This window comes from Lagopus muta, chromosome 1 (assembly GCF_023343835.1).
Source record: "Lagopus muta isolate bLagMut1 chromosome 1, bLagMut1 primary, whole genome shotgun sequence".
Lineage (NCBI taxonomy): Eukaryota > Metazoa > Chordata > Aves > Galliformes > Phasianidae > Lagopus > Lagopus muta.
In genome coordinates, this window is record NC_064433.1 from 60,032,075 (window position 1) to 60,056,788 (window position 24,714).

At 42.3% G+C, this 24,714-nt stretch overlaps 2 protein-coding genes across 7 annotated transcripts in view; one reads left to right on the plus strand and one right to left on the minus strand.

Annotated features, from left to right (window-relative positions):
• ERC1 (ELKS/RAB6-interacting/CAST family member 1) overlaps positions 1–16,831 on the plus strand; it is a 292,700-nt gene extending 275,869 nt beyond the window's left edge. For all 6 annotated transcript variants that reach the window (XM_048942961.1, XM_048942954.1, XM_048942986.1 and 3 more), the window contains one exon: positions 10,083–16,831. In XM_048942961.1, coding sequence (XP_048798918.1) covers positions 10,083–10,220 — 138 coding nt within the window. In that variant the 3' untranslated portion in view covers positions 10,221–16,831. The remainder of the gene's footprint in view (positions 1–10,082) is intronic.
• The window catches only part of NINJ2 (ninjurin 2), a 512,961-nt gene that overhangs the window by 467,029 nt on the left and 21,218 nt on the right, over positions 1–24,714 (minus strand). The window lies entirely within an intron of this gene.

A 24,714-nucleotide genomic window follows, 5' to 3' on the forward strand; every position in this document is an offset into this window, starting at 1 on the left:
GGGACTAGAACGGGGTGCCCAGGAAAGTGTTGAGTCACTGTCCCTGGAGGTGTTCAAGAACCGTACAGATACTGTACTAAGGAACACGGTTTAGTGGGCAGCATTGGTGGTAGGTGGATGGTTGTCTAGATGATCTTTTCTAGATTATTCCTCTTTACTAACGTTGGAGATTCTATGATTCTATGATCTACTAGAGGTTAGGTCAGTGAATCTTGTGGGTCCCTTCCAACTTGAGGTATTCTATGATTATTCAAGAGACATAGGTAAAGAAAACAGGGAAAGCTTTCTTTTGCAAGTCCTTCTGGGTGGATGGTCTACTGAAACAGCATCTGTTCTTTCTGGTTCTTTATACTGGTTTCATAAAACTTTGCCAGACCCCTAGCAACATTTATGAAGAAAGTGTTCAAGTGTAAATGGTGAGAAAATAATTTATCTGAGTGGTCTTAGAGAAATGAAAAAATACATTTTTCCATCCCCTCTCATTATTGTCTTAATTCTGCATTACTATCCTCTCATTTAGTAAAAGTAGTTACTCCTTATGTGATTCCCATGCACAATTAATATTTACTAAAATAAAATGTAGCAGTCCCTTCTGCTTTCCCATGCTCACATCTATTGTATTTAACAAACTTCAGTTGAAAAATACAAACTAATGATATATTTCAATTTACAAAGCACATTTTTCATTTATGTCTGCAGAGCGTTTCTGTTTCTGACTGCAGAATTTCCTTTGTGTTTAAAGGATTCCCATGGGGGGAGAAATCAGTTCTCCAGATTCGCAGAAGCCCGTGACAGACTGCCCGTTTTGCATCTTTGGAATTTTAATGAGTTTTGTAAATTACTTCAAATCCAGTGCATTAAATTCACTCCTGTCCCTTCTAATATGATCCTTTGTAGATAATGCTTCACAAGCCTCAGTGGGAAAAAATTAATCCTCTTGAATGTTGAGAAGTGTTAACATTGTTAGAGAGGATACATTTAACTAAAGACCAGTGATATTTAAGTCTGATGCTAATGTATCCACTTCTCACCAATGAGATGGTTTGGGGTGGATTTGTGTGTGTGTGTATTTTTGTTTTGCTGATTTGTTCTTAGTGCTTTTTTTTCTAATAAATAATGGAGAATTTATTTTTATACTGTTGGTTTTGGAGCTGTGATTTCCCACTCCAGCAGCTATTACAGGTGAAGTGTTGTATTGTGTTTCAGTATTCTGCAGGTCTTTCATGCCTGCTGGACAGGCTCAGGTACAAATAGAAATAGGTTTTTTGTGACTTCTTTTCATTGGTAAAGCTAGTGTACAAAGTAGATATAAACCTTATATTCTTCTGGCACATCCACAGTGACCCACAGAAACTCATGTACAAATCAGTGTTGGAAAACCATCTGCTGTGGTTCTCAGGGGAGTATGTTGCCAGATTAATAATTTCATGGACTCTAAGAATTTGATTGATAATTGGTACCTCTCATGTATAATAGTTTCTGTATGCTGCCATTGAGTTCAGCTGTATTCCTTAGTGGCTTCAATTGATTTTAATCAGAATATGTAGCCAGAATGCTATATAGTTCTTTGTTGTTGGCATTTTTTCAAAGGCTTTTTGCAAAGTTGAGTTACTGTAGTAAAATCTTGGTCCATCTTTACTGAAGGCCTGAAGGCAATACTTTATGAATATACGACATCTCAAAAACTAACGTAAACAGGGTATACTGAGTTGTGGACAGCGGGGAATCTACAGCGCTTGGAACCATGTGATTAAGTTACTAATTTGGTGGAAAATATTCCTTTGAGTCACTTCTGTCCCAATACTCCCAAACATTTCAACCAGCGCTGTTTCTGGAATTGTCCTCCTTCAACCGGTTCATGCCCTCTTAAACATTTTTCTTATTATAAAATTGGAGTTACCAGCAGGAAGGATGAATGTTCCAAATCTTGACACAGAGAAATAAAAATACCATTCATTTATTGTAAATAATGGCAATATCCTAGCAATTTCTATTAAATACAGTATTTTCTTTCACTTTGTCCTAAGCATGTCATTATGTTAATATTGGGCTCTGTAGAACTTCGGCTACATTTGGTATTTCAGATGGTTGTCCTGAAGTGAGGGATTTTGTTCCTTATGAAAGGAAATAACATTAAGAACATAATGATATGTTCCACTTTTCTATTTACAGTTCAGGGTGGTTTTTTGTTTGTTTGTTTGTTTGTTTTCTTATCTTTACAAAAGGAAAGAGTGGAGAAGAAGCAGAAACTTGATGAAAACCATCATTTATATATTTTGGTGGTGGTTTGCTGTGCTGTGGCTGGAAGGCAGCAGTGTGAGAAAGTAAAAAGACAACCAAACAGAGCAACCAGATATTAGTAACAGGCGACAGTGCTCATTCCGTTAATAGCTTAACCAGTGTTACAAATGTTTCTCATAACTTCAAAACCAGCTCTCTCTATCTGGGAGAGATTTTTTAGTTTCAACAGGTCCTACAGTGAAGTACATTCTAAAAGAATACTTCCTTTTGCAGAAAAGGATTTATCTGATAAAAATAATTTCCTTACCCCTGGGAATAGGAGGAGGCAGTGTTTTACTCCCTAGCTCCAAGCCATCAGAGGCTCTTTCCAGCCACCTTTGACATGTCCAGGCTTCACCCTGGTTGTTTCTGTCACCCCCAGGCGGCATTTTTTCTGCACAATTGACCTCTTCCCAGAGGTGTTTCCAGCACCATTTGCATTGCGACCTGGGCATCAACAGCAGCCTGTAGGAGCTGGGCAAGTTTGTTTCCATGAGACAGCCTCTCAGAAGGCACTTGTGATGGAATGCTGTCTCACATCACTACTAACACCTTGTTGTACCTGTGACTGCTTCAGCAGTAAGTTGAGAGGTACTTTGGAAAAACCTTTATCGTCATAGAAAAGCCATTGTAGTGAAGCAAAATTTTCCCTTTTCCCTGTCTACTGGCTCCAGTCAAGGCACACACCATCTTAGGATTCCTACTTACTGATCCTCTCCTAAGAAGTCATTATATACACTGTATATAATTCACATTTCACTCTCAGCCAAGTTAATGTTAAGCTTTTCATACAGGACACCAGACTGCATGCAGGTAGCTTTAAAATTCAGCTATAAAATTGCATATATGCCTGCTGAATTTTAAAAGTATCAAACACATCTTGTCACACAAACTATTCTAAGTGGGGTAAACGTAGCTCTAAGTTACAAATTGCTATTTGATATACATCCTGTATACTTCTTTGTTTACAGTCCTTTTGTGTCCCTACTTCTGCATCATCTGTGAGGAATTACTCAACTTATTTAGTTTCTGTAAAGACATTACTTTGCGGTTTGGCATTTAGCAATTCTAAATTACTACATTACTTCAGAGTTTACCCTGTCTTTCCTCTTGGACTGCTCTTCCATTAGCTTGTTATCTCCCCCACCTGATTTATGTCATTTATTTTTAATTTGTAATCTTATGGGAACGCATAATGTATTTTAAAATTAAACAGCCCACTTCTGGTCTCTGTTAGAAATTAAAAGTAATAATTGCAACAATTTATACTTCTTTATATAAAAATGTATTTGCTGACTTTATCTGAGAGAATAATGGATACAGGAACACTCTAAAATTATTACATTGTAGAGCATTTTTGTTAATGTTTTGGGTGAGGGTGAGAACTTGGGATCGATGTCACAATTCTTAGATACTGATTGAAGTCACAAACATTATCCATTCACAGATTCTGCCATAACAGCATCCATTTGTATTTGTGCATTGAAGTACTAGTATTAATTTTAATTAAGACATATACTCTCAATCAATAACACTAATTAGTCCTATCTTGGGAAGAGATACAAAGGGAAAAACACTGCTTTCAGGAGGAGGCCAGGTGTTTGGTGGGGGAGTGCCTAAAATTTATTGTAGTCTCTTTTCAAGCAGTCTCTATAAGCAGATGGTGTACCAGGCTGAGACGTTACCTCATTTTTTCAAGGGCAGCTCACCTCTCCATACTTATTATTAACAAGTTCTGTTATTCTGTGCCTTGCTTGTATGCTACAGTGCTCATGGAGGTTTCCTGCAGAATCTCATGGCATGAGACGTGGCTATGGATTGTGGCTGGTTGTGCAGAGGGATGCTGGGGAGGCCTCTGGGGAAGTCCCTCACGCGTAAAGGGAACCACATGCAGGAGCAGCTGGATCTTTGTGTTGTCTGTCAGCCTCACAGGGTTGTACGGAAACAAAATATTCCACAGAATTTTCTTTCTTGGAATATGTCAGAAATTTCAGGGCTAACAGGATCCTCCATCACTTTGTAATAAACAAAATCTGAGAACCTAGACTTCCTCTTAAAGATAAGTAAATAATGTGAAAAGAGTAAGAAGGGCTCAGCCTGTGATCCTGAAATAAGCGGATGCGTGTAACTTAATAATTCACTAACTTCTTGCAGCTTTGTCCTGTCTTCTGTGTTTCACAAAGCTGTAACTGGATTTCCAATCCTTTCTTCTAACATTTAAGAAGAGTCGTTTTCAAAACTCATGAGATATGACTTAGAAGAGAGTTTTCTTCAGATTAGTCAAGTTTTCCCTGTCATGAGACAGTTATCAGTCACTGCCTTGAATAAATGAGCAGAGTCCCCGTGGAGCACTGCAGCCTCATTCACCAGCAAAGGAGCAGAGGGGCGAGGTAGATTTGCAGAATGAAGTGGCATTGCAGGGTAATTGCAGTGCCTCGTCATCTTGCTTTCCGAGAGTAAGATGACTTATAGGGTAATATTTAACAACTGAACCAGGAGACATAGCTAACTCCTTTTCAGTCCCTGTAAGATGCTGAATGGTGAGCTGCTCAGGAGGAGGGCTGTGGGGTCTGCCTATCCCATATATGTGCAGTTCGCAGGTAGCTCTGTGATATAGGCAAGCATTATTCTTTATTCTCCTTAGCCACAGAGTAACAGCATTCATTTTCAGCATCGTGCACTAGAATTTACATTAATAGAACATTCTCCTCCAGCAGTGAAATGACCGCTGTTGATAGAGGATGTTCTCTGCAAGTGCAGGGTTTGCAGGCAAACTTCTCCATCCAAAGCAATGTATAACTTACAGATAATTATTTAATCCCTTCTTTCCATTTATATCCTTTTGAAACTCATATACTACCAATGAAGTAATAACATTTCTGCTCTTAGCAAAGCTTAGAGATGCCCAGGAATGCAGGATAAATCACATGTACAAGTTTCAGATACATACTTCAGTAGCCCTCAACAAATCTGTAAAGGTGTTTTTCTTAAAATTGGTTGTGAAATCTATTTGAGTGCATTTAGATATATCTGAAACGTATTTTTCATGCTTACATTACTTTAAAAAGACAAGTAAGAATGCTTAATTTGAAAACTTAAATGATTTTTTTTTAATATTTGATAACAGATAAGAGAAAAACAGAAGTTATAGAAAGAGCAGAAATATTTAGTGGTCTAATTTAAATGTGTATATATTTAATATACTTTAAAAAAAAGGAAGGATTGGCAGACCAAGATTTCCACATTCCTAGCCCATTCCTTTGTCCCTTTTACAAGTCTAATAGAGTTGAGGAATAAAGGATTGTGTGTAATTGGCTCTCATTACTTCACATGTACATATTTAGACTGGTATGTCTGGGAAGACGCAAAAGCTGCTCGCCATTTGCCAGAGATACACCATAGTTTAAGTTATTTTCAGTCAAAGCAGAGGCTAAGATTAAATCAGTTGAATTTCTTTTTCTTGCTTATTTCTGTTATTTTAAGTTCTAAATGTATTTTTCAGACTGGCTAAGGTCTGATCCAGAAGCACCTGAATTGTAAGGGAAGCATAATTACAAATCCCAGCATTGCAGCCTTATAGAAGTCTGGCAGTTAACTTGCCTTTTGTGTGGCTCTGCAAGCACTTCATAACCTACATCCAGTTTTACTGTCTATAGCCAGAACTCATCTGTATGAATGAGATACAGCTTTATTTTTATTTGCCTTTTTTTTTTTTCATCAGCAGAATTATTGCTTTGCATAGGGAACTTCTTCCATATCAAGAAATTTAGAAGATTCTTAGCTAAATGTTGCCCTGTATACATTATGGGATAAGCAAAGGCCACTGAGATTCTGCAGAGCAACTCTGTGGTTCACCTAGTAAAACCACAGCATTGCATTTCTTTACTAGGAAGTTATTTTCCCTCCAAAAGTCAATTAATCTTTAAATACTTTCTGGAATATCTTGGATCAGAGAAATACAAATGCAAGATAAATTCACGTTTATTATTACTGTTCACTAATGGAGTTTAACGTTGAGTGCCAACGTATTCCATTCATGACTTGCTCTAAACCCAAGAAGGCAGCCGTGGTGAATGGTGTCTGAATCTATTGCAGGCTATCTGCAAATGTACATTCCTCTGAGACACCAAAGGTCCTTTCTGTTCTTCTATCCCTAGATAAAGTGTAAATACTGTGAGGCACTTCTAGAGTCCTTTCTGTCCTTTTCTTTCTGAGTTGTCTGCTGTTACTTGTCATCAGCTAGGCTTATGAACATATCTGGCCTTCTCTTTTTTTCTGACATTACTATGAGGCAAGCAGATGAGACATATAGTATCCTGAGCTCAAACTGCCAACTGAAAACCCTGTTGGCACTCCTTTATTTTCATAGGAAAAATGACACGGGAAGGATGGTACTGTTTCTATTTGCATTCACAACATCCTAGAAAACAAGGAGCAGAATCGATAGTGATAATTTTACATAAATTCCCTAATTTTTGGACTGTCAGACATCTAGGTGAATCAATTTATACCATGGAGAACTGGATGTTCCCCATTAAGAAGCTTGTCTGGATGAGAGTGACGTATGCTGCTCACAGCTGTTTCTGAGAGGAATGATGTAAACAGAGATGACATAGATAATACAGAAATGCTGTAACCAGCCACAGAGTCAATTAAGATGGCTTTGTTTAACTAGAAATCCTATCATTAAACTTAGATGTTCTGAAACTAGCAAACTCAATGCAAGGCTATCGTTGCTGCTTTTTTTAAATGTTTCATCACAGACATCTGCCAGGCAGCTGCATAGACTTTCTGTCTGTGCTAATTTACAAAGTATTATTGCTTGCCTTCAGCATACAGAGCAGTCTCCTCTTGATGGCCCACAACTTATTTTTTGGAAATAATTTCTCCATCTGGTTAAGTTTGTTACTTTTGTTTGATTACATTTGACTTATTTCAGCTTTGGTGTGGGCTTATGTTGTTGATCTTCTCTTGATTTTATAAGGAATCTTTGTAATACACATACTTTCACATAAATTAATGGCACAGCAAGAAACTTAGTCACTGGCTTTGCAGCGCTGCTTGGCCGAAGACAACAGCCTGCAGGATTCTCTCTTGCCCACCAACCTCCCTTCACTCCTGGAGGTTAATCTCCTTGAGGTGCTTTGGTATGCTGCTGTTTTTTAAAAATCACTTTGTCCTTTTCTGGAGCTTTACCTGCGAGACTTGGCAGGGTTACCTGGAGGACAGCTCTGCACAGGGTGGTGGAGCAAGGCCCGAGGGGCCAGACCCGTGTCAGCCTGACCCTGTTTCCCTGCTAACAGTGCCCTCTCCTGGTCCTCTTCTTGTGGCTCGAGAGCCCAGAATGGACTCATGCATGCAAACTGATGAAGAGATGCAGAATTACATCAATTGCTTATTCTCCCATTATTCCACGTCTTTCCTAGCCTCCACAACCTTCTACCTGCTAAATGGCACCATCAAATCATTGCTCTGGCCCAAAAAGCCAAGGAAGCCGTGCCTCAGAGCTCAGCATTAAGACCAGCCTCGTGAGTTTCCCAGCAGTAGGTGGCTTGGGGCCATGTGAATTGCTGTAGGTTCACTAGCCTGACAACCAGAGACTTCGGACATAGCTCCTTTAGACTACATCTCTGGTTCTTCATCTGCAGCACTGCTGCTCACTGGCTGTGTCTTTCATTCCCGCTTGCTGACTGGACTACTTCTAGGCTTATCCATCCACTGCAAATTTCCAACTAATTGCTCTGCCAGGCTGCTGGAACCAAGCTAATCGCAGACCTGCAGCATGCCCTTCCTGAGCCATGATGGGTTACTGCCGAATTCCCTTCCTTCTCCCCTGAGACATCTCACAGCCCCAAGTACTCCCCTCCAACTCGTTTCCCCCTTCCCCAGCTCATGTCGTTCTGCCGAGCAGGATCAGGTTGCTTTTGCATTGTGATTCTTGGCATCAGCCCCTCTCAGATTCATATAGCCGAGCTGTGAGCACACCAGCCAGTAGGAACAAAGCACATAAGAGCACATTAAACTAACATTCAGCACGCAAAGCCCAAATAATTTACTATATGCTACCCTGCCTAGTAAAGGGAGTAGTGGAGCTGGCTTACCCCTTTAATTTCCTTTCTCTCACTTTTGTCTATAGAAGTCTATACCATAACTTCTTGAAAAACATTTGTGTTTATTCTGTAGTCACTCTTAGCCTGTTTGTTTTCATGCAGTATTTCTTGCAGTACACTGTAGCAATCTCCCATGCTTTGCTTGATGCCATCACTAAGCACAGACATCCTATCTGATTCGAATTTTAATTGTAGGAATGTAACTTTTCCCTCTGATTGTGCTCTTACTGACATAAACTGATCTCTGTTGTCCTACTGCCTGACAGCTGTCTCTTTGTAATACTTACAACAAGCAGCCTTACAACAGTAAAAAATATAGATCAAGAGCTTTGTATGCTGGTGACCAGGTATTCCTTCATGGATGAAAAATCCTACTGTGACATTCTTTCCATGTCACATATGAACACAACAGAGTTCCAATAAAAATATTAATAACTCAAGAATAAGAATTGTTACAAGACTGCTGGGTAATATTAGAAACTCAACAAATCAAACTTAAAGGAAGGTTCAAAAATAGATAATCTGGTTGCTACATTTACTTAAATTAACAAAACTTTAAATGCAAAAGCTTGCAATGAACTTCAGACCCATTTAAGAAGTATATGTACCTGTTACAAATATACTTGTCTTCTATTCAGAAGGAATGAATTACAAGCAGCATCATCACTGATAAAACAAAGCAGGCTTTTGCTATATCGTATCATAATATCACAATAAAGCTGTATGCTTGAAAGCTTATCCAATCTATTTAGCTGTGTCATCTGGTCTGGTAAGAGATGCTGCTTCTCCTTGTTGTTAGATTGTTGTGACTACAGTAATCCCTTAATGCTTCCACAAATTACAACCTTACTTGGGATTCTCCTGGGCAGTTCACAGGCTAGCATGGGATTTATCAATTCTGTGTTGGATAAACAGGTTACTGAAGGCAGATGTTTCCTGCTCTTCACTAAGACATTGGGCCCTCAGTTATGACAGTGCCATTAGATTCAGAGCTAAAAGCCATGTTCACATCTACTCCATTGTGTTGTGTGCTGTGGTTTGTTACTCTGTCTGTTGGACGGACAGCTTGTGGACAATGCAAAGTATGAATAAGGTAAGGTTTGCAAGTTTCACGTCTCATTCTGAGCCAATTACTCTGAGCAGATAATCCAATAGGAAATGTATAATTTCTTAGTACACAAAAAGTACGGATGCTCCACTGCAATTCTGTATGGCAATCGTATGACTGAGTAAAGAAGCACAGTGTCTGAAAGTTACTTTTACCACAGACAAATCAGAATGCTACTTGACACTGAGTATATTAGGTAGGAGTCTGTAACATTTCTATTGATGTCATATAGGAAGCAATTCTGAAGTAAATATGTCCTGTTATCTGTTAATAAAAATCGAGTTAATTGATATACTAGCAAAACAACGTCTTTTTTTCTGGAGTATAGTTGCTTTCAGAGAAACATTCTACAAAGGAAGCTTTGCAGATATGAATCGTAAAACAATCTATTGAGGAGTAGCTAAGGCACTTAGTTTTCCCATGGTGACCTGGCTTTAACTGGGAGCACACGCTGCTTGGTGCATTCTGCTAGCTGCCTCCCTGAAGCTGGTGTTTTAGCTTAGAGCTGAGCCTGCTAGGCAGAACTCGTGTTGTGAACGTGTGTAACAGCAAAGAATGACTGTAGTTGTGTGTGTTTCTTGCAGCTTCGTGACGAGTTAGAAAAGGGCGAGAAGGAAAGCGCAGAGCTGCAAGAGTTTGCCAACGCCATTTTACAGCAGATAGCAGATCACTGCCCTGACATCCTGGAGCAAGTCGTCAATGCACTCGAGGAGTCGTCATGACCTCGGCCGCTGGCCCCGCTGGAGCAGCACACCAACGGCCAAGCCCAGTCAGTCCAAGGAGCCATGAGAGTGGAGAGGAATGTGAAAGACAGAAAATGGAACAGAAACTTCTGGTGCACTTTTTGCAAGGAAAACAAAAACAAACACCTCTAAAAACTACAGGCTCTCTAGGTTCTTCCAGTCTATGATTAATCAGTCATGCTTATGTTCGTCTTCTCACTGCCTTTCTACTTTAGCATCCAATTCCCTGCTGACTTGTTGATATTGGACTTTTGGATACAGCTAAGCAGAGCTCTTCTGAGTCTCCTGATCAAAGAGGGGATCCACTGTATACAAGAAGTTCTAGTTCATCATGAGGTTGCAGATGGGTAGCCTTGCCTTTCATTCATTTATTGCTTTTTTTTTTTTTTCTCATAAAAGCTGAAAGCCTCTATTTCATAGTGCTAAAAATTAAACTTGAGTATGCTCTGATTACGGCTCACAAATGGCCAGCATCAGCAAGCTAGCTCAGGTCTCACTGCCTGTCTCAATGTTTCTTACATTCTTAAATAACATAGAGATGAAAGAAAGGTTTCCTTATTACGTTCTGTGAGTGACTTAATCTAGCAGCTGGGAAACCAGGTAGGCATGCTGGTACTTTCTTTTACTTAGCATTAATTTTTATTGTTCACTGATTTGACTCTGAAGCTCTGAGTGGGGCATATTTTCAGATAACAGTTTTTGTCTTTTGGCTCTTCATGTTTTTAGCTGAGTTCTTCATAGAGTCACCTAAATTCTTATTTTATAGAAAGATCTCCCCTTTCAAACAGGTGTGATCAGCAAGTCAGCTCCCAGGTTTAACTTGTATAGTTTGCCCATTGCTAATTTTTCAGGCTGTAGGCTTGTAAACACCAGCTGCCATCAGAATAGTCTTAGGCATTTTGTACATAACCAAATTGCATCATTTAGCTTAAAAATACAATTTTAAAACTAATTTAGATAAATTAGCAACACAGTTCTGACTATAATTATGAATTAATTTATTTTGGGTTAGTTTAGGTTGACAAGGAATTAGTTTGAGTTCAGAGCAAGAACCTGTTCTTATAAAGAAGAGCATCTCTACTGGAGTTGGCACCCAGTTGAGTAGATAGGTATAAAATCACAGCTTTAGCTAAACCAGTGCAATTCTTATATGTATATAAGAGGCCTTCATCTTGCTCCCATCCATCTTTGTTGCTCATTAAAGCCCCTGCTGATAGGTAATATGACCTGAAATAGCAGGTCGGTTTGTCGTGGTAGCGATTCAGAACCCTATTTTATGAGTAGGACTTGGGTGTTCATTCTTGGGCTCTGCATTAAAGAGGACACATTTTTTTTCCTGGCTACCAATGGTTATATGCATCTGGGGGCATCTGCAGGACAGAACCATTTAACGTGTCCCTGTGTACTCCTTAAAGGAGTTTTTCCCCTTTAGCTTTCTCATATTACTTAAGAAAACAGGGGGAGGGGAAAAGGAGACCAAATAGCAACGCAGCAGGCGATGAAATCTTGGTTTTCTAGTCACCAGCTAATTATAAGCCCTCTGACTCCTGCAGCCATTGCTGTAACTCTGATTTTACAAGTTCTAGAAACATCAGCTGACCGCAGTGTCCATCCATCGTCTGTCTCTCAGTAAACTTCCCATTCAGAGCCTCCCATTCAGAGTTTAATTCCATCTGACTTACTACATTTTGAGCTTAATCGCTAAACTGTTACGCTAAGTAAAATGTTTCAAACCCTTTCAGAAGAACTGGATTTCCTACATCTTTCAAATTGGTAGCATAACTCACCTGTAGGTCTTCCACACCTTATTTTTACTCTTTGAAATGACTGATTGCTTCTAATAGAAAGGAGGTCAGCAAAAGTTTCCATGAGGGAAGGTGTACCATCTTCTTTTCAACCAGTGAAAACTGGGCAAAGCTGAAAACGTATACATCTGTGGATTATATTGGAAACTAACTAATTTGAAATGAATGAATCATACCCTAATTCATTCTACTGTGATGATTCAGAAGAAGCAACTGTATCCATAGCCATGTCGTCTGCTGGGTAGAAATACCTAGGTCTCCAAAGAAGGGATGGCTCGCACCTTCTCCATCTTTTGAACTGACAGTGCTTTACAAATCAGGAAATGTAACTTTAGTTCTCAGTATAGCATTAGCCTGTGTCCAAAGACTTTTGTTTGTTTTGTTTTTGTGGGTTTTTTTTTCTCATGTAAGAGGAGAGTAATGGGAACCTGAATGTTTGCAAGGGGGAAATACCGGAAGGCATGTAGACAGTGACTGTACATACCACTGAGCCATGCCTCATACCAGAACCACCCCTTTGGTCCTATTATTTGAGTCAGCACGTTTTGATAGGAGCTGTTGTTTTGAAATCTTTCCTCTTGCTTTTACTTCATCACCCCTAATTACTCACTCAAGGAATTTAATGCTGCCTGTAAAACCATCAGGGCCATCAGCCTAACATCATCACACTGCCACCACCACTCCTGACTATCTCATTAACTTATATGGTCAAATCTCCAGCTGCCCTGGTTCCCTGCTGTAAAACAATCCCTCTTCTGTGAGAAGCTGTGGAATTTCCCTTATCGATGGTTCAAATGACTCCTGCTTGTAAACCTCTTACTGAGATGTCCCTTGATAGTGTTCCTGCTGCAGGGGAAGGGGGAGGGATGAGAGCAAGGGGTGGTCATTTCTGGCTGTTATTTCAATTCCGTTTGTGTGCTGCGTTGCTCATACATCACAGGAAAGCTCTGAGTTTCAGCACTGGTTCCTTTGCGTCTTTAACTCAGCTGCCAGCCTGAGGCTGTGTTTCTTGGCTGCAAAGTGCCTCAGCAAAGGCATGATGCTGTCTGTGGGACCCATGCATCTGAAACCAGGTGAATCTCGCTGTTTATGCATCTCCTGGTGACTTCCTTGATTTGGTTTATCAAAAACTAGGCCAGTTTTCATACCAGCCATTTGGTCTTCTGTCTGCAAGCTACATGCTTGCTGTTCTTCCCAGCAGGATTATTGGGCCATTGCAAGTGTTCTTTACTACTGTTATCTTCTTGGGCTTCTAGACTTGCAACTTAAACACTGATCTTAGACCTCAGTGAAGTACTTTCAGGGAGAGAGCAGATCTCAGTTGGGAACAGACTTGATCCATCTTGATCTCCACTGAACTATTTCAAATAATCTCTCTGATCCTGTGTAGATACAGATCTTGTTGTGGCAAATAGTTTGAAGAACTGTGTGATCTGGGAGATGCTGCTGGCTGCGATTTAATGCAGAGTGTGGCCCGCAAAAGCTTTTCTTCTTGCTTATATGGAGTGCCACAACATTGGCCTTAGGGTAATCAATAGATTTGGTGATCATTGTCCATCAAGAAACCACCCATTGGACACATGGCAGAAAATTCATACAAGTGTACTTGCCATGATGCTCCTCCAGTTGTCTAATTCTCTCCAATTCCTCTGCTATCTTACATCCAGGTGTCAGCAGCCAGGAAGATGCAGTTTCCTTGTGCAACAGTTCCACAGTACAGCAGTTCTGGGAAATTCTGGGGCCCCTCCTGCCTCCTGGCTTCCTGTCCAGATCCCAGTGAGCCTGGGGAAACTTACTTGTTCTTCTTTCTAATGAAGTTCCATTTGCTGCAGGAGTTGTGAAAGTCTTGATTGCTTTGTTGGTTGTTTTTTTTTCTTCCAATATGTCATTTGTAGAGAAACTGGTAGATGTAAGGACCCAAGAATCTGCCTATAGAAAATTAAATAGATAATTTTTTGCTAGGTTTCAGCTGAAAAACAGCTCAAGCCTGTAGTCCAGGTATAGTGTAAAAGCTGACATCCCAACCATGCTTGCTGATGATATCCATGAGTCCAAGCACATATTTTCCTCTGAATCAAGCCTCATTTAAAACACTAAAAGGACATTACAACACTAGAGTTGCAGTGTGAGAACATTAGCACTATTTGTGATTGGAAGAAGATTTGGCTGGAGTGCTCCCAAACAAAACTCTAAGCTTCTGCTATTATTTCTCACTTTGACTGCCTTTAACCAGCTTTCCCTTTAGAAAATGCCAAACTCTGGAGCATCCAGTTTTTGCCAAGTCCAGTGGATGGAAGGCGAAAGTCATGCAATGCACGAACTCTATGTGCTGTTTCCCGTTGCGCTGCTGAAATATACCTTCTCTATCAGATTTGCTAACCTTGTGGGTCTCAGTATTTTATACAAGGGAGCACTGATCTCATAGTTCTTATACGCATAACCCTGTTTTTTTAACCAAAGGGGCTCCTATTTTTGTTCGTCCTCTAATTCCCACCCATTCTGCTGCTAAAGCTCAATTTGTTGGGAAATTTCTACGGCTGATAACAGGTTAACAGAGTTGAGTCCCCACTCCTGGACTAATTGCCAGTTGTTGCCACTGAAGGGCTCTTTACAAATGATGTAGAGAGCCATGCACTGATACCATTGCAAAAAAATATTTCACTACGTAAGTCACACGCGCATCTCTCGATGACACCGATAAAATAAAAAGGGAAATAGTACAATCAAGGCATCTGATGTTAAAAGCTCTACTCAGCTCAACGTCTGCACTGGAACGGGGAAATGGGGAGGAAGCAGAAGGCAATGGATAACTAACACTGCCCCAGTGAAGCTGGTGGGGTAGAAGGGTCAGGCGGAGGGTGTCCGGCGCTGCTGGCGAGAGCACCCTGCCAATCAGTCTCGTCAGCATGGCAAAAAGAATGAGTGTCGGGGGGGATTTTTAAGCAAAATTACGTTTTTAATTGTTTCTTCCACATAAATGGAAGGAACCTTATACAACGGCAAATCCTTCTGAACAAAATGGCTGCGTCCACTGACTTTTTTAAAAAGAAAAACTGTTTCAAAACTTTTTAGTGTCAAAAGCATAAACACAGAAATCCTGACTTTTTTCCAGTGTGTGTGGTGAGTGCTGTAACCCTGTCATCAGTATCTCTCCTGACTTTTTCAGGGGCGTTTTTTCCTGTTTTGTTTTCTGCTTGTTGATATTGTCTGTGTGGTCCTAAGGCTGGGGCAGTTACCAACAATGTGTGTCTGTTGTCGGATTAAAAAAAGATAGTAGTAGAACTGAAAAAGATGTGTTTTAAAAATATATAAAAAATAAATTTCATCAAAAGGAATTCAAGTAATGAAACAACAAAGCCGTGACTCCTCCTCTCAGGACTGTACGGAAAAGGATTTGTGGGCTTATAATTATAACCAGTTGCCCTTCGCAGGCTTTTGAGGTCCAGGAGGCTTGGCCTCATTGGAAATGTTATGAACTATGTGTTGTAAATTCCTGCTTTCCCACTTTTAGACTGTACATGCCTCATGTAGAAATGGGCAGAAAGAAAGGGGATTTTATCTTTTCTGGTATCATCGGGTGTCCCCTACAATGTGAACCATTGATGTAAATGGACCAGATTGTTTGGCCAACATGCAAGAGCCATGTGGAAGTGTAGTTTGGCTGTAGGCATGTGGGTCTATTTTCAGAGCTGCTTAGAAGGAACAACGTGAGGATAAACTGGCATGTTAACATTAAAAAAAAGCCCACACATTTTGCTTGACCTGGGATACTAGGTGAAGAACATCACTAAATGAATGTATTTTTTCTTTCAAAGTTAATTAGCATGTGCTATTTATCCTCATTTTGCACTTCCTGTTCGGATCTTAATGAAGTAAATCAATTTTGCTTTTATATGCACCTTGGTTTCTCGGTGCTTTGGTGGGTTCATTGCTCAAAAGATTATTTTTTCAATTTGGGCTGACAAAAAAAAAGGATTTCTTCATCCATCGTATGTAATCTCTTTTTTTATAAAACACGGTCATCAACTAAAATCCAAATCTGAAGCTAAATTGTACAAGTAGGCATCTTTCCTTCGATCTCCGTGGGCACGGCCAGGCCTCAGACCCTGTGAGATACAGGCTGCCCTCAGCCCTCAGCAGCACATGGCAGCAGCCTGACTCAGGGCGCCTGCACTGGGCTTGCCCTGAAATGTTTATTACAGTACATCTGGGGAAGTTGTGGTGGCAAATGCCTTTATCTGTTCAGATTCTGAAGGAGGATGAAAAATGGGACCATGAACGGGGAAATAACTTCTAGTGCTAGTCTAACGTGCTGCTCCGAGCTCACTAGAATAGCACGTTGCTGTTTTCCTCCAAGTCAGTACATAATGAGGGCCCCACTCCAGGTTCTGGCTCACCAAGTGTTTGGGGGCAATCCAGAGGATTGCCCTAAGGGTTAAAAAAACCGCAGTGGGATGGGATACTCCATCCTCTCTGCAGACATGGATCCCTCATTTGCTTTGGAAGAGATGTGTTGCACTTTAGTGGAGGGGGAGAAAGGCTTTGGGTATGGGATCTGGTGTACTTGGATTCCTTTTGGAAATAGCAGCGGGAGACATTGATGTCCGTGATGCAAGTGCGCACGCTGCCTTCAACTTGTATGTGTTTTATTGCTGGAGTCATGTTACTGACAGGATAATGAAATTGCAAAGAAAATGTGTTATATTCAACTTTGCCTTGATAATATAAACACTTTGTTCTTTTTTTTTTTTTTTTCTTCTTTTTTTTATTCACAGACTAAGTTCATCAGGAAATTATAAAATTATTTAAAAGTTCTGTGCCATTGTCTTTCATTTCCAGTGAATCCCAGTGTGTCTCTCCCAGTGCCCTCACTGCACATGATCAAGTCAGAGGACCGGGTGGCTGCATGGCTGTTCCTTGAGACCAGGCTTAGGGTCAGACCCACTCCCCCTCCATTCCTTTTGGGGCTGTCCTGTGACCTTGGCAGGGTGGGTGGGCACAGCTCAAGTTGCTGCAAGATGAATGTGAGTGAGCACTGTTGTAGGGGTGTCCCCCATGCCTTGGGATCACACCAGCCAAATAAGTGAAGATGAAGCAACTATGTTTACAGTGAGCCATTCCCTTTGTCTCTCTCTCACCTGTTTTCCAAATAAACACGACTCCAAGGTTGCTAACGAGTGATTGAATCCCAGATGCACATTCAGCACTGAGCCTATTTCAGAATCGAGTCATATAGACTTGGAAAGACTTGAAGTGCAAAGGCCAGCAAGGCTGCCTCACACAGCATGCTGTCCATGAGTTCTGAGCACAAGTCCTGTCCCCAGAGCACCTTCAGACACTGCAGGGCTGCAGCTTGTCACCAGGGGTGGCCTGTGCCCCCTGCAGCGCTGGAGGAAACGGGTTCAACCCGGTGTTCTGCTTCCAGCTGCATTTTGAAGACGCAGGAGATTGCCTGAGTAATGTCACTATAAAATCTCATTTTTCTCGCATTTCTTAACTGCTCTAAAAGAGAATAGCGTTGCAAAACCAGGTCCCAGTGGTAGAACAATGTCCATTTTAAATGCACTCCACCAGATTCTCTGCAGCTATCCCAAAGCCCTGGGAGATGACTTCCCTACATCAGGACAATTTCTAATGAATTTCACTTGTAAAGCCTCTCTGTTTCTTCCCTCTTTTGTCTGTCCACACAGCAGATTTTTCTCTGGGACGTTCTACTGGCCATGTCCCTTCTGCTCACTGTAGATTTATCATTTTGAGGGGCTCTTCAGACCCCAACTAACTGCTTCTGTGGGGATAACCTCATACACTACAGCAAAAAGCCCCCTGTTCTCAGGGCCTGCAGAGTCCCTTCCCTCTGCTAATTGAATCTCTATCACTTGGTCTTCAATCAAATGCATAAAGCTGCATGTGGAAAAAGGATACACAGGGATTAAGGGTCTCCGGAGCTTTGAGAGGAAGAACCCATTGGCCTTTCGGTGCCTAGTCTGCTTTGTGTTCGGGTGAGCGTCTGGCCAGGAAAGGGCCTTCATGATTCCAATCAGGCCAGGGTGTGCCTGACTTACAGGGGAGCCCAGATGAGCTGAATGAAACCACATGCCACATAAATTTAACTGATTGCTGTACGATGATGGGCTGGCAAGTGGGCCCAGTGTCCCATCCCAGGACAAGCATGGGGCAAGGAGGTGTGGGCAGCAGGGCTGTGGGCCTGCAGGGCTCGGCTGGGCCAGCTGCTTGGCAAGCTGCTTGCTGTGTCCCTGCAGGCGGGCTCCTGTTTGGGATGGCCCCTAACAATAATGCTGTTTGTGCCACAGAGCAAAGATGCCAAATCCCTTTTGTGCATTTGTGCTTCAGGTTACGTGTCATGGGTTGTGCAGTAAAACGCAACGAGGCATCTAAATAAAATTGTCCGTGTTGACTGCTGTTAGTGAGACAAAAAACAGGCGAGGCCACAGTGGAGATGGAAAATGATCAGCCCTGTGATCAAACACGCACAGAATGTTTTACAGTGTTTTCCTCTCTCACTTGGTGTGCATTGCAAAGGTGGGTTAGAGTGCAAGGGGCCTCACAGAGCAGCCTCACGTCCCCATGCATCTTCCTGAGGAGTGTGACACTTGCCCCTGTCTCATCTCTAAATTAAGCCGGTCAGGGAAACTGCTGAAACCACCTCAGAGAGCAATCAATGTGTTTTGGAGCTCCTGTTTCCAACAGCGTTTGTGCTGCCCTTGTTCATTTTGCTTATGCAGATTGATGCTACAGAGACACATCAGCTGCACTGCGCATGTGCAGGATTACCCAAAACAGTCATTGCAAACTGATTGCCTGAGCTAATGAGGTGATCTGCATTTGGCTAGTGACCCTTAGGCTGGGGCTTTGAGATATCCACTCTTCTCACTGGGCTTCAGGATGTTTAAAAATTGTGGGCCAATGGTCAAAATCTGCCTTTTGCTGTCTCAAAAGGCCCTAAAACTAAAGAAAGAGAGCACTCCTCAAGAAAGCAAACACATTGTAGCTGCACATAATAAACACAATTGTTAAAAAAAAAAAATTCCTTGTCAAGCAGAGAGAGACAAACATCTTCTTGAATACACTGATGATCCATCCGACTGGTGAGCCAGCTGGGCCCTGCAAGAGCCCTGGGCTCTGCTGCTACAGCCAGTGGTTCTGAGGCTTAAAATCTGGGTGCTTCTAAGCGTGTAATCAGTCACATTTGCCAAAATCATTACAATTGCAAACACTAGGACAGTCCTGGATGAGTCACCAAGAAGTTAAATATTAGGCTCAGGATCCACAGTCCTTTCACATGTCACTCCATTCACAGGAACTCAGTTCCCAAAATGTCTGCAGATGCAAACCTCGTGACACAGCAAGTTACGTCACTTGGTTTCCTTGTGTTGGGAAAAAGGAAGGGCTGCTGACCCAGCTTGGAGCCCCTCCTGAAAAGATTTTCATTCAGCTAGAGTAAACCCTTCATTTTCTGTAATGGCTCACCGTTTGGAGAACCACGAGCCTTGGAATGTATACGAACGCTCTTAAACTCTGCTATATAACACATGGAAAATGTCTTCAGCTTCAGACAATGCATCATCTGTAGCCCAACACACTGACACACATGTGTACGTGTATCTCTGTGCATCTGTGTACATCTGTGCAAAAGAATATGTACTTATATACATACATCTGCACACTGGAAATCGTGTTTAAAGGATACTAAGCTTGCAATGCCAAAGGTCTGGAAATTAGAAAATACATGACTCCATGCCTGATGGGTCTATGATGGAATTTTTGGTCATGCATTTACACAACCAAATTTCAAAGAATGATAGAATCATTTGAGTTGGAAAGGACTCTAAAAGGCCATCTGGTCCAACCCCCCTGCAGTGAACAGGGACACCCACAGCTAGATCAGGTTGCTCAGAGTTCCATCCAGCCTGACTTTGAGTGTCTCTAGAGATGAGGCATCCATCCATTTTTCTTCTGGACTTTCCTTCATTATATGTGCAGGATGAACTGATTTATTCAAACCAGCAATTACATAAGCCTCAGCACTGAGGTTATCTGTGTTTTTACCAAGGCCACCAGTTCTGCATTGCAAGCCTCTCATTACTTTGATTCTGTAAATTGTCCCTCACATCAGTGACCTACGACACCAACTGGCTGCCCCTATAAGGAATTGCCTCAGAGAAAGAATTGCCATATTTTTCAAGAGACATAAATTCAAATCTGCTTTGTCTTGAGTCCTAAAAGAATCAGATCCTGACATTTGGGAAGACCCAGACTTCAAATTCCACAGCTCACAAGTGTCTAGAGCAGGGATTTAGTCTGGCAGAGTATATAAAAATATATCAACCAGATTCAGAGCTGAAATGGGGATCATCTCTCTTTTTCTTAGGTCAATGAGAAAAATCTTTCTATTCTGGGGCTATATGCATCAAGCACCTACTTGTGTGCTTTGCACAGCTTAGTTTTGTAAGTATAAAAGTGTGATCTAATTCCCATTAGCCACACACCTGTACATGTCCAAGCCTTTAGCCTGTGTTGGCACTTGTCTCCTGCTCTTGGCTGAGCTGTCTGACTCTCCTCCACCAAACAGGTGCCAGGGATGTGCAAGGCCACAAATCCCCCACAACTCAGCAGCTCACAGGATCAGTGAGCACCCCTGATCCTACACCACAGCTGGGCTGAGGGCAGCCTGCACACAGGCACCTCCCTACGCTTGGGTCTTTGAACCTGAACTGCCCCCACCTGGTTTCTATTACCAGAACCCCCCTATAGGAGGAAACTCATCTGAGGCTGTGAGGTAGTTAAAGAGTTAACAGGGCAGGGGGGAGATCCAGTTTGAAGTTAACGTGGAGGAGTAGTGATGGTCTTCCTCTGTTCTTCCTGTCTCTGGTGGTGATTGTTGAAGTTTGAGCAAAGGTGTGACTATCAGGGATACTCTGAATTACTGCTCCTGAACTCAGGGTACGCATTGACACCCCTTGCTGTAGTCAAGGAGCACAGTGTGGCTTCGGGGCTGTTTGCTGTCCAAGCTGCTGCCATGTGAAGTGCAGCCAGGCCATGGCAACGCCTACCTGAGCCAGCATGCTGTTTGCAGGAGGGCATTTTGTGCATCACTTACCATGGAACAGATCAAACACACGAGCTCAAGAACACTGTCACTCCACCATGGCTAGGCAGCCTGGACATTTCCAGCAGTCACTTGATATTACATATGAAACCCTCCCTAGGTTACTTTCAGCAGCAGATCCCACTCTATTCTTAGGAGATAGCATTGTGTTGGGTTATCGTGAGTGGGGATGAATGCAAGGCTTTGGCCAAAGCATGCTGCTTGTGTCTGGCTCTGCCTGTCCTGGGCAGTGCACAGCTGGGGCAGACCATCTTCCTTAGAGGCTGCCGTTCAGCACAAGATAGGAATCTCCCACTGAAGGTGGCAGTGAGATTGCTTAGCCCTCCTTCACCTTCATTCCTTGCTGTTGTTGCTGCTTTTTTGTTTAATGCTTTCTAGTAGCCTGCAGCTGAAGTGGTAGCAGAGGAATTAATGGGCCTGCATGCAGCTTGGCTCCATTCCCAAGATGTCCTTTTTGTCCACGGTGAATATTCATGTTTTTGCAATCTTAGGGCTCCCAGAAGAGTAAAATGGACGAGAATAAGTGAGGAGTCATGCTGCTATTTTGATTCTCTGAATAGGAGTAGGACTTACAACAGAGAAATGTATGGACAAACAGGAATTTCAGCTGAGGATGATATACAGCCATGGCAAGGCCTTCCTGCTTGGAAGCTAACTCACTTCCAATTTTTTAGTACTGTCAGCTTTCAGCGCATCTCAGAAAACAGTGCCTATTTTTTTACCTTATGCTTAACAGTTCTGCATTTCAATAAGGTGGTTTTGCTGGCTACTTTTGTTGGCCCACAAAGTTATCATCAGATGGATGTGGCAAACGGAGGAGCTGCAGGCCAGAGCAAGGGGTGTTGCTGGTCCTCAAGACGGGAACCGAACTGCTCTGCCCACTCTGGCTTCTGCACGCTTTGGGATTGCTTTCTGTCATACAGTGCTGTGAGGTCACCAGGGTTTTTTGCAATGATTTGAGGCTGAGCTGGGCACAGTGACTTCAAGGTGGCAGTGGAAGGCTGCTCTGGGCCCTTATGGCTGGAGGCTTTCATTTGAACACAATGTGAGTGAAGCGATGACTCCTGAAAACAACAGCGGCAGCACAATTATTTATGTTCAGCTGTCAGAAGAGTAGATCAAAGCTATCTATAGAGCTGCAGACAACATCACCGCGGATGACCCAGAGGCTCCCTTTGTGTGAGGTGACAGACTGGAGCATGACTTCACTGGGAAACCAGTCTAAGGCCCACACAGCAAAGTCATCCCAGCTAACGCTGACCCAGAGCTTTTCTTTGCGTTTGCTTACAGCTGAGCAGCAACAGGGGTTAGGAAGGATGACGCCAACTTTCCCTGTTTTTGTTTTTCTGGTAGGAGACCTTGTTCAGCACAACAATATCGCTTGCGCTCATCATTACGTGTGCAGCCTTCAGATGCTATCTCAGCAAGTTCAGACACGATGGAGACCTTTGAGCCGCGTGGCTGTGGGGTGTGTTGCAGCCTGGTGTTGTGTGGGATTGTTTTGGAACCCCATGGCCATGTGAGGAGTCAGAGTGGCAGTAATGGCTTCTTGCCCAGCTCAGAGCCAGACCTGAAGCTCTTCCTGCTGCTCAGGTATCTCAAAGCACATCCTGACTGAAGTGCTGACACTGTCAAATGCCAACAGGGAAGAACCAAGGAACTTCAAGAAAAGGTAAAGGGCAAACTGACAAAAGGAGAAATTAAAGCTCATCTTCTCCCTTGCCCTCACCAGGGCTCTGTCCACACCACCACGTGCAACTCAGTTCAGCAACTCAGTCCAACAAAAAGGACAAGAGAAGCCTGCAGGTTTAGCTGCCATGTGCAGGTTCCTGTAGCTCACTGACAATGAATGATGTGGTCACCCCTAATGCACAACTATATGTATTCCTTAAGTACCAGCAGAGATAGATCTGGGCCCTTTGCACCCAACAGCTCACTCATTCTCTGCAGATCGCTGTGGACAGGTTATTCAAACTTCTACAGAATGGTTTATAGACCAACCACATCCTGAAGGTGTTAAACGAGACATCATAATCTTTCATGACACTTGGTTCTTCAAATCACAGCTCCTGAAGTCCTGCAATGGAAAGAACATTTGCACTTTTGTACACTTGCATGTACAAAAAAAAAAAAAAGAATGCCAGCTCTCACTGCTGGAGAGAAGAAAAATGAAGCTTCAGTGAACTGGAAAGCTTCAGAAATAAGAATGAAATGGGCTAAACAAAAAACCAAAAGCCTCCTGAGTGAAAACAAGGCCTTGTGCGTGACAGCAAATATCATGTTTAGGGGCATGAATCATGGGGCTTGGGGATTTTTTTCTTTGCAGGTGTGTGTGATTACAGTCACAGGATCTGCTGAAGCATTTAGTGAGTTTTGGCTTAACTTTTAGATGCCATGACCAGTGTCAAGCAGTGGGCGTTTTGTGTATCCTGGAGGATTCGTATCTCAAGCAGCAAATTCAGCCGTGATTTCTTAAGGAAGTTGACTAGAGAGAATACAGAGCACAAAAGCAATATAACTTAAACCAAACAGGGCAACTCTGTCCTTGATTTTACCTTCACAAGCATATGTGACTGCAATCTGAACTAAAACTTATTGGCTTATATGCCTTTAGCTCCTTATGTGCATAAACACACGCACGGGTACCTTCTCCTAATTGATCCCTTGAAATGTGCCAAATGAACAGCAGTATTTGTGTGCAGCTCTTTGTCTGGTGCCTCAGCTCTTAGACCATGTTCAACACAATATCTGAGTGTCTATGAAAAGAACCATTATCTGCCACGTGGTATCTTCCCCTTTCATATCTTGTGGCTGTGCTGGTGCTTCAGTTATTATAATTTCCTTCTCTGCCTATTTTATGTGCTTTAATTCTGGTATTTGTGTAAGCCCATATATTACTGATGCTAAATATGTTTGTTTAAAAGCCACAATGTCTAAGAACTGTATTTATATTCCCTCTGGGCTTACACTGTGAAGGTGAGACTACTAACCAAAGAGATTTGTCATCAAAGGATGCTCTGCAGCCAACAAAACATAATAGCTTTCACACAAAGGTTTTATTGTCATTTGGTTTGTGAGCAGCAAAGCCGTGGAGGCCATCCCAAACCTGGCTTAAGCTCTGTAGTTCATCTCTGTGCTTTGTGGGACCCTAAAGTAAATCACAGAATAATATCACGTAATCACAAAGGTTGGAAAAGACCTCTAAGACCATCTAGTCCTGCTGACCCATCACCATCATGCCCACTAACTCATATCCTCAGTGTCGTATCTATCCTTTTCTGGACCACCTCCAGGTACAGTGACTCCACCACTTCCCTGAGGCAGGAAGCATACTGCGGTTTCTGTGCCTCTATTCAGTGCTCATCCCAGGGCTGTATGAGCTCTGCCCACAGCAGTTGTGCACCCAGCAGGCACGCAGGGTGTCCCTCTGTGCTATGCCACCCTCCCTGTCCAGGCTCTGCCTGCTTCCCAAGCACCTCGGTGGCACCAGTCGCACCCTCCCAGCTTGGTGTTGTCAGCACATTCCCTGTCACCTGCCCCA